Raw genomic sequence first — 10,938 nt, forward strand, 5'->3', positions numbered from 1 at the left:
TGTGTGGGTGCATGTGAATGTGTTTATGTGTGTGGGGGTGAATATGCATGTGTGTGCAAGTGCATGTGTGTGTGGATGCATGTGTGTGACTATGTGGACCAAGGTGTATGTACACATGTATGTGGGTGAATATGCATGTGTGTGCAAGTGCATGTGTGTGTGTGTGTGTGTGTGGTGTATGCACACATGTGTGTGGGTGCATATACATGTGTGTTGCAAGTGCACTTGTGTGTGCATGCATGTGGGGACCAAGGTTGGTGTCAGACATCCTTATCCACTGGGAATGAGTGCCAATGGATATGGACTCTGTCTTTGGGGGTGTGGACATGTTCTAGGATTAGTGGTAATCATTGTACAACCCATGGATGTACAGAGGACCGCTAAGATTCACATGTTATAAAGGTGGATTTCACTGTTTGTAGCTGTGTCTCACTAAAGCTGTTTCTGAAAGACCATGAGAGACATTTCATACTCCAGATTCACCAAATAAAGCGACTTTTAAGCAGTTTATTATGAGAAGAAGACACATTCCACCTCCAGGCTAGTTTTGTTCTTAACTGAGCCCCATGTCAATCACCTTTTGTTCTTATTCTCCTCAGCATTTGTGATTGGAGTTTGTTTTAAATTATTCAAAGACTAAGTTGAGTTTTGAGAGGCAGCGGAGATATCAGGAAAGGCAAAGGCAGCTTAAAGGAGACAATAAGATGAACTGGGAAGTTGCCTCCCTGGAGAACCCATGTTCCCGAAAGGGGGCTTTTAGCAATTCAGAAACAAGAAAAACAAGACCCCAAAAGAGAGAGGTTTATTTGCTATTTGCTTGAGCTCCTCCAGAGCTTTACTCTACCTGAACTGGCCTGTGATGGATGTGTCTTACAACGAGGATGACAGTGCTAACTTTAATCTTGCCCTTTACAGCTCCCAGGAGTGAAACATTTATATTTAATTACACAGCCTGATAAGTAGACTCCCCCCCCCCCACACACACTTTAAAGCCACTACACAGTGTTGATGTTGTTTCCGGACAGCCACAGCTGGAGCAGCCTCCCCTGTTGACAGCTGGTTAGACACTTTCTTCTATCTCCTTGACTTCAGAGGACACGACCTTGCCATCTACCACTTCCTCCACGACTGTCTTAATCTTCCTGGTTTTCTTGATATCTGTGTAAGTGTTAGACATCAGAGGTTGGTCCAGGCCCATGACCACCCTGTTAAACCACTCAACTTTTTCTTATACAAATTTAAGCTGGTTTTTATAAAAAAAAAAGTACAGAACAATGTATATCACTCTCCCCAAATTTATAAAGCCCTCACCTTCTCACCTCAGATAGAAATAGACAATCTTGAATAAACACAAAATTCACATTTTAGTTGTACATTTTACCCCCAGGACCTTAGGCTGTTCTAGCAATAGCATGGGCTAAGAAAGTCACCTTGTCATAGGGGTGTGTCAAAATCCTCACTTGGTTGCGTTCTGTGCACCATGTCCAAGCTTTTTAGAATCCTGATGTCTCAGGGCTGCTGAGATCGCTTGACCAATAAGCACTTGCTAAACAAGTGTGGGGACTTGAGTTTGGTGCTGGAAACCCATTTAATTTTATAAAGCAAGCTAGATATGGTGGTGTGCATGAAGTTGTCCTCTGACTTCCATATGTGCATGGTGGCATGGACATTCTCTCTCTCCTCTTCCTGTCTTCTCTCTCTTCTCTCCTGTCTCTGTCTTTCTCACTGTCTGTCTGTCTCTTACTGTCTCTTACTGTCACTGTCTCTGTCTGTCTGTCTGTCTGTCTGTCTCTCACTGTCTCTGTCTCTGTCTCTCTGTCTCTCTCTCTGTCTCTCTCTCTCTCTCTCTTTCACACACACACACACACACACACACACACACACACACACACACACCCTAAACAAATATGTGGAAACTTGGTACTCCCAATTGTGCTTTTGAGGACCTCCACCTTTTACTCCCCCCCAGTGACAGACAGTTGCCAGGGAGCTGCTGAGATTTCTGCACTACAGGACATGTGCCCGAGCGCAGAACACTTACCCTTCGTTTCCAAAGTGCTCAGCTGGTACTCTGTAGTTCTGGGTTGTGAAAGGAGAAGAAAGAAAGACAGCATTATTGCCAGGTCAAAGCTGGGGCGCTTCCCTCCTTGTCCCTTTGTTTTCCAATGTCTGGGTTGATGTGTGGTTAAATGCTATTTTCCTATTTCTGGTCCTTGGACTGTGTTTATCTCATACTGGAGTGTTCTGCTTTTTGGCTGGAAAACACCAACCTGCTTATCATCTACTAGAAATTTGTATAGTGAGAACTAAAATTAGGATAGAAGTTCAAGTCTGTTGGGTTTTTTTGGGGGGGGGTGGTTGGGGGTGGGTGGTGTTATATGTGAAGGCAGCGGCTGCTCCAAGTCTGCCCATTTACAGACTGGCTCCTGTGGGCCTCTGTGGCCTGTGGTTTAATTCATGAGCAGTCGGTGAGAATTTTCAAAAGGTTATTATGCTTCCAGTTATACATATAACACAAGAATGAACACAAACGTGATCATTTGGAGAACTATCTTCTGACTCAGCCCTACCCCAGACCTCATTCAAAGGCTATTGATACTTGGGTGCTTTATAGTATTTGGTATATTTTTGTCTCATTGTCCTGTGTGTAACATTGCTGTTGTGCTGGGGGTTGCCTTGACAAGGACTGTGAAGGAGAATTGCCAACAGACAGGGACACACATTCCATGATGCTCAGAGCCTTACTTTATATCCTCTCCTTCCAGAAGGCGGCGGTAGGTGGCGATCTCCTGCTCAAGCCGGGTCTTGATGTCAAGAAGGACGTTGTGTTCTTGGTTCTGGCGTTCAGTGTCACTCCTGATCTGCATCAGTTGGGCCTCCAGGGAGCTCAGCATCTCCTGGATGACTGCCAACTGACTGGCATAACGAGCCTTGACGTCCTCCAGGCTACGCTCCAGAGATTCTTTCTAAGCATGCAAGACAAAGAGGGCGATTCTTACTTGTTGATTTGAAGCAGGCAGCACAGTTGTTGTTATCTTTTGGGGGGAAGAGTTTTTGCCGCCTTTGAATACCATCTGTTTTTCTAGCTCTTTCATTCATTCTGTCTAGGAAGCCTCAGCCGGCCAGCTACAACTGCCATCTCTTGGATTTTTGCTTTGTGTTGTTAGAGCTTTGTGCCTATTGTTCCCTCAGTGTGATGCACCATGCTATAGCATCAATGTATACTTCCTTGCCTGGGAGGAGGCCTGGCCATGTGATTCTTGGTGTCAGTGGAGGATTAGATCTCTCAACCCATGGGGACCAGGCTTGATCATGTAACTCTCTGGCTATTGCCATGTAGGCAATACTGACAAAGTCTTTTTTTTTTCCTCCTGAGATTCAACTCTAAGAGTTGCCCCACAGCTTAGACCTTTTTCTCTTCTTTCCACCACAGTGACAGGACTCAGACTGGTCTGTCCCTTTAGCCCTGATCCCTAAAGTGGAATGCCATGGAGTCATCTCGGGAGTGTTGCCAGCATAACCTGCTGTGGCCCGATGGATTTGTTTAGCCTGTGATGTCTCTACTTCTTTCCTCCAACTTAAAGCTCATCTTTGATTTAAGATCCAGGACAAATGTGATCTCCTCTGTGGAATCTTCAAGATCTACTCATTCCTCTGCCCTGTATAGTTCATTGCCCTTGCCTTGGCTTCTTTCTGTGGTGTAGTTATCGTTAGCCGTTGGACCTGTTTCCCTGTTGGCTCTGCAAGGGGAGAGGTTATTCATTACAGATGTCTGTGCTCGCAGAGTCCTGAACATGGTCCTTTGCCGGCACAGACCCGACCGAGCAATGGAGGTCAGAGGTGCTCACCATGCTGAGGTGGGACTGCAGCTCTATCTCCAGGGTCTGGTAGGTGCGTCTCAGCTCCGTGACTTGAACCTCGAATCCTTTCAGCTCCTCCATGTTCACTGTGACTTCTTGCTGCAGAGCTTGACTCTAAAATTTCAAGAAGAAAAATGAGCAAAGAGAGACACAAGAGAGAGGAAGAAAGGAAGGAAGGCAAGCAAAGGAGAGGAAAGAAGAACAGAAAGGAACACAGACAGAAGGATGGAAAACAAGAGAAAACACCGTCTCTCTCCGTGGAACCATGTTATCCATCTACCCCCAGACTAGAATTACCTGTCTCTCAAACTGTTCTTTGGCCTCTTGCAGGTTCTTCTGGGCCAGGACTTCATATTTCTGTCTCATCTCATTCATGATCTCTCCCAGGTTCAGGCCTGGGGCAGCATCCACCTCCACGTTGACATTGTTGCCCAGCTGTCGGCGAAGGACCTCAACTTCCTGCAAGAGTGAGGTTCCCACTGAGGTTAGTCTGAAATACATTCTCAGATCAGCCTGGGTGGAGGAGATATACGTAATCTCGTGATTTCTTTCATTGGGGATGAAGAAAGATGAAAGGAAATCATAAGGCGGCTTCCTGTGGTCCGGGCACTGCTTGGAGTTATTTACCCAAGGGCAACATCACAGAAAGAAGTTAGGCTTGTTGTCATGATTGATATTGCCTTTATCACTGTCACCATCACTACCACCACCACCACCATCACTATTACCACCACCATCATCATCATGATCACCACCACTTCCACCACCATCACCACCACTACTACCACCATGACCAACACCATCACCACCACCATCATCATCGTCACCACCATGATACCACCACCATGACCACCACCACCACCACTACCAGCACCACTACCTCCTCCTCCTCCTCTTCTTCCTGTTTGTCCTCCTCTCACTTGTATTATTAGAGCTGTCTGATCCTATACCATCCCTGCATACTTCTTACCTCTTGATGTTCCTTCTTGAGGAGGGCCAGGTCCTTGTTCAGTTCTTCAATCTGAATTTCCAAGTCTGTCCTTTGAAGGGTCAGATTATCATAGACTTTGCTCAGGCTTTGGAGATCAGCTTCCACAGTTACACGCATTCCCCTCTCAGTCTCAAACCTGGGGATAAATCAGGATGCAGACATACTCAGGTCTTCTAAAGTCAGCGTAGGAAGAGATAATTTAGCGTCATGAGATAGACAATTCATGTGCTTTATAACAAATTCCTTCACATATTTGTGAAACACGAATAAGAATCTGGGAACCAGATCGTTTGTTTACTCTGTAATATAACTTGTCACTGGGGCTGGAGAGATCACTTCGTCCTTAAGAGCACTGGCTGCTCTTGCAGACAACTCTGGTGCAATTTCCAGCATCCATATGTTGGTTCATATCCATCTCTGTAAGTCCAGTTCCAGGGGATCTGATGTCTTCTTCTGGTCATCTGGTCTTTTGGAGTACCAGGCACACACATGGTGTACAGCCATACACGCAGGTAAAATGCTTATACACATATTACACACATATACATATGCACATGTATATAAAATTTCTGTTCCTCTGCAGTAACTTTGGGGTTTCTAAATTCAGAGGCTAGGGGTATAGCTGGGTGGTAGAGTATTTGCATAGAAGGCTTGAACCACAGGGCTATAAAAACAATAGGAAACAGAGCTAAAAGCCCAAATCAAGTCATCAGCAACAACAACAACCCAAATTAAAAAAAACCACCCCTTCCCCCTAAAACAGTCCAGAAACTAAGAACCCAAATGTGAATCTTATGGGGTAAAGTTATCTTTATCATTTTGTAAACAGATGTGCCCAGTATGGGTCCTCTCAGTCATTTCTTTCTCTCTACAACCTTCTGACAAAGGCACAAATTATAACACACCAATGCAAACCAAATGATAACACAGTAGAACACCCAGCTGCTGACAGGGTGAAGCTGAGCCTCAGAGATCTAACTGCCTCATCTTCAGATCTGACTTTTTTACTCCCATCTTTTAAAATCTCTTTTAGCATCAGAACACTCCTTTTAAACTGTGGTGTTGTTAGTGTGGACACATCCTGCAGACTGGGACCAGGAAGCCCTACTGTTCATCAGCTCTGGGGGAATGTGATCATGTACGTGCATCCAAGTAAGTGAAGACAATTTGAAGTGTATTAATCATAGGTTGGTTCCTGTTCTTTGGTTGGCTGAATGAGGCCATAAAATTCTAGCACACTGGAAGGTACAGGATTCATCTGTGGAATCTGGCTGTGATGTGGGAGCCCCCATGACTCTGTGGAGTGATTCTGTGGATGCCCACCCAGTGGGGACTCTGTGATGGCTCTCACATCACAGAAGGCCATTGGCGAAGAAACGGAGTCTCGGGTTGCTTTGCTATTACTCTGAATGATAGAATGAGGTTCAGTGGGTGAGAGAGCAGAAGCGATATTACTAAGAAAGAATATTCTAGTGACCGGAGATGACCAACCAGAACAGTGGCAATTACTGGAAGGTGTTCAGAAACCATGGTGGATAAACAAATCTTAGAGTCCCAGGAGAGCAAGGGCTGGGCAGGATCACAGAGCTTCTGACAGCCCTATTCTCCACGAGTCTGAAATAATGAAATAGAAGTTTCTTAGCTCACAATAACATGACCACTATACATGATACAACACTCCTGAAAGCTGAATTCTTTTTCAAGGCCAGTGAGATGGTTCGGCAGGCAAAGGAACTTGCTGGCAAACCTGACATCTGGAGGTCTGTCCCTGGAAGTCATGTGATGGATGGAAAGTACTGATGGCTGCCAGTGTCTCCTGACCTCCACATGCATGTGGCCACACTCGGTCTCTGTCTCTCTGTCTCTTGGTCTCTGTCTGTCTGTTTCTTTCTCTTTTCCATCTTCTTCTCTCTTTCCTTCCTCTCCCCACCCCGCCATATACACATAACATGCTAAATAAATGAGAAAATAACCCCACTAAAAAGATTTCTTTTTTGCAGAAGAATTTATCATGGTACTGGGTATTGTAGCAGACATCTGTAATTCTGGGTTCTCAGAGGCCAAGTCAGGGGGTGCTGACTTTGGGGCCATCTTGGATTGCATAGCAAGGCCCTATCTCGAACAGAGAAACCCAAACAATCCCCCACCAATATACATACATACACACACACACACACACACACACACACACACCAACACACACACACATCCAACATGCATACACATACAAACACCAAGACACCCCCATACCAACACACCAACACATACAAATGCATACACACGAACACACACACTAACACATACAAGTGCATACACACCAACACATACATACACACCCCAACAAGCACACATACAGACACACACACGCAATACATACAAATGCACACACACCAACACATGAAAATGCATACACAGCAATATCAACACATACAAATGCACACACACCAACACACACACACACACACACACACACACNACACACACACACACACACACACACACACACACACACACACACCCCAAGACATATTTTTACCATGTTTTAGAGAACTTACTTCAATCTGAAGTCCTCTGCAGCCAGCTTAGCATTGTCAATTCGCAGGACACACTGGGCATTTTGTACTTGAGCATCCTTAACCTGGGAAATGTGAGAGGAAAGAAGAATGACATTTTCCCCTGGGCAGGCAGGAGTGTACGAGTGTACGGTCATTTTATTGGTCCTCAGAGACAACTGTGACTACACCACAAGTGATGCCCATTTCACAAATGACCATGGAAGAACAGTGACAGAGGTATTCATGTAATGGCTTGGCCTAGTTCCTTTGTGATCGTACAAAATGAACGCTGAAGCCACCCACATCGCTGGGCCTCTGTGAGCGCTTTGTCTGTGGCGCTGCTCACACTGGAACATTGCTGTTAGTCCTTCTCACTTGGTGAGCTCCAGCTTCCTCACCTCTCAGCTCAGACAACACTTTCAAGGCCCCTCCATGACATTTTCCAGTTATAGCAGTGAGTGTGCCCCTCTGGCTGTTGCCCTGCACAGCATCCCTGCATCTACCTCTCTGAGTGATGGTTTCTTTGGTCTGTGCCTGTTTCCACTTAAAGCACTTTCTTTGCTGTCATCATCCGCTATATGTGTTGCTCGGTACCCAGCCAGTGTCTATGAAATAGTGGCTGAATGAGAACTTGCTACCTGTAGGAGTTAGGCACAGGATAGAAAGATGGATACACCCTGGATCCGTGTGCATCTCTCTCTCTGTGTGTACATGTTCATATGCTCAGGTGTATTATGTATGTGGAGGTCAGAGGACAAGCTTACATGCCATTCCTTAAGTGCTACCTTTGTGTGTGTGTGTATGTGTGTGTGTGTGTGTGTGTGAGTCTCATTGTCTTGGAACTCACCAAGTTGGCCAGGCTGGCTTACCAGCAAGTCCCAGGGATCTGCTTGTTTTCCCAATGCTGGGAGTACAAGCACACACTGCCATCCTCCGGCCTTGTTTTTTAACCTGGGGACTGAACTCAGGTTCTCATGCTTCAAAGCAAACACCGTATTCTTGAAGAAGTAGATTAGAAGTCTACTTCTAGAAGATATTAGAGTGATGTATCCCTTTCAGTGGCTATTCCTGGAGAGAGGTCCCTTCAGAGGCCTCAAACTAGTGGATACTAATGGCTGTGCCTAAGTACTATGGATAATCCCCAAGTCAATTCAGAAGGATAATTTGAATTTTGTGTTGCATCGAAAAGCCTGAAGGACCGTCCCGTTGATGAAAGGGGCAATGTAAGCACCATAGCTTCATGAGCTGAATGTTTCTGCGAAGTCTGAATTAAGCTGCACTGATGCCTGTATTACAAACACAGCTCAAGAGAAGAGGCCTGTGGTTAAGTCAAAGGTCTTTGCTCTAAAGGCCTTTGCAATCATTTTGAGATATAAACCAAACCAGAGGGGAGGCTTTTCCTGATGAGATAAGAACCCTGGAGCTGGGCAAATGGTGTGTGCTGATGCTTTACATCCTCAGTCAGGAGCAAAGTCTCCCACTTTGGCTCCATTGGCTTTACAGAAGGGGGAACCCCACCCACCATGGATGACACAGGAGAAGATTGTGATATGACTGTAATAAACTTGAATTGGGGGCAATAGAACATTTTATTATCACAGAGGCGCATTATAAAATGCTTGGTGATAGTGAGGAGACAATTAAAACAGACATGAAAAAATCCAGGTATTAGAACTGTGTATGGTGGCACAGTTCTTTAATGCCAGTGCTGAGGCCATTGAGGCAGGAGGATAGTGAGGTCCAGACTAGCCTGGGATACACAGATCTTGTATCAAACACCAGTCCGCCCACCCATCCATCCATCCATCCATCCATCCATCCATCCATTCATCCATCCATCCATCCATCCATCCATTCATCCATCCATCCATCCATCCATCCATCCATTCATCCATCCATTCACCTATCATACAACCATTTATCAATCAATCAGTATAGATATCATTAATATCTGTAATCTGTATCCACCCTGAACCCTTTTGTTATTTATACCCCTAGTAGGCTAATATATTTGTTATAACATTCATATAATGAAAGATGAAAAAAATCTCTTTAAATAGACTCGAGTCTTCAAAGTTAGTAAAGACTACTGGCAAACTCACATAGAAACCCTTGAAGGTCTTTGAAAAATAAGATTATTCACAATGAAGACCTTATATTGTAAGCCATAACAAAGATTTAGACTGCAATTTTGGATGATAAAATGATCATATTTTATATGTAATTAGTTGAAGTTTTAGAAAAAAAGTGAGTTAAACTCATCCTGTTTACAGATACCACATGGTAAAATACATTTTTTTTCAGTTATACATTTCAACCTAATCTGCTTCATGTGTTCGAATTCACCTAGCATACATCTCCCAGTCCATTAGGCAACTAAACGGTGAAGTAGAAATTACAGGCTTCATGGCTCACCTGTTTTTGCAGCTCCATGATCTGTGTGTAGTAGGAGCTATAGTCCCGGATGGTGCTCGGCGCGTTGGTATCATACCACTGCTTGATCTGGACTTCAAGTCTGGAATTGGATTGCTCCAGGGAGCGCACTTTTTCTAGGTAGTTTGCCAATCTATCGTTGAGGTTCTGCATTGCCAGTTTCCCATTGCCCCCAAACAGGTCCACTCCGTTGGAGAGATCGCCCCCATAGCTCACTACGGCTTTGGAGATGCGAGTGCCGTGGCCTCCAGCCCCACCATAGACACTGGGTGCAGCCCCTAGACGCTGCACGGTCCCCTTCCTATACAGCGAGCCACTCATGCTGAGTGCTGGATCTTGTGAGGAGGAACTCAGACTTCTGTGAAAACTTCGACCACTGAAATCCATCTGGGATGCAGGGAGGCAACACCTGTAGCCTGGACTCGGAGCACAGCCTGTCTGTCTCGGGCCACTGTGGAGCTGACCTTTTATAGAGTTCAAGAGACTCCTCCTCTGCTGCCATGTCACCTCAGGAATGACACAGTCCACCTTCCTGCCTCCCCCTCCCCCTCTTTTGTATGGCAATATGTTTCATTCAATTCCAGAAATTGCTACCAGAGGCACTTCTTAAAGGCTTTCCTGGGGGTGTGGGGGGTGTGTGGAGGTTTCTTTTTAATAAACAGAGATAACAAAAAGGATGAGGAGGGGGTGTTCTGTCAGGTCTTGCACCTGCCCTGGCAGGTTTTTTTTTCATCCCCGTATACAAATAAAGAATATTTACAATCTATATGAATAATTTAGGCATTGAACAAGACAGCTGTGGGAACATAATATAAGTCACACTGGTGAGAAAAGACAATGGCTTGTTCAAATGATTTTTTTTTTAATGTTTTATGCTTCTTTTAAAATTTTTTTACTTTTAAGTTTGTCCTTGTTTAGAATTTATGTTTACAGTCTATTGAAATGTCTCGAGTGAAGCTGCGTGTGTGGGTGCGCACCTGTGTTTCCAGCACCGGGGAGGAGGCAGAGGTAGGGAATCAGGACTTGTTTGAGGCCAGCCTGGTTGAAGTAAGGTGTTCCAGTCTAGCCCAGTGTTGTGTAACAAGACCCTGTCTCAAAG

The 10,938-nt window shown here is 45.0% G+C and overlaps 1 protein-coding gene across 1 annotated transcript; it reads right to left on the bottom strand.

Annotated features, from left to right (window-relative positions):
* Nucleotides 1–468: 468 nt before the first annotated feature.
* On the bottom strand, nt 469–10,276 carry Krt20 (keratin 20). The gene is made up of 8 exons (XM_021213715.1): nt 9,822–10,276; nt 7,407–7,489; nt 4,831–4,987; nt 4,158–4,319; nt 3,849–3,974; nt 2,746–2,966; nt 2,042–2,079; nt 469–1,158 (listed from the first exon to the last, which is right to left on the bottom strand). The coding sequence occupies exons 1-8, from the start codon at nt 10,224–10,226 to the stop codon at nt 1,061–1,063; spliced, it is 1,290 nt and encodes a 429-aa protein (XP_021069374.1). The 5' UTR covers nt 10,227–10,276; the 3' UTR covers nt 469–1,060.
* Nucleotides 10,277–10,938: the final 662 nt, after the last annotated feature.

The sequence above is a fragment of the Mus pahari genome, chromosome 14 (genome assembly GCF_900095145.1).
Source record: "Mus pahari chromosome 14, PAHARI_EIJ_v1.1, whole genome shotgun sequence".
NCBI classification, from domain to species: Eukaryota; Metazoa; Chordata; class Mammalia; order Rodentia; family Muridae; genus Mus; species Mus pahari.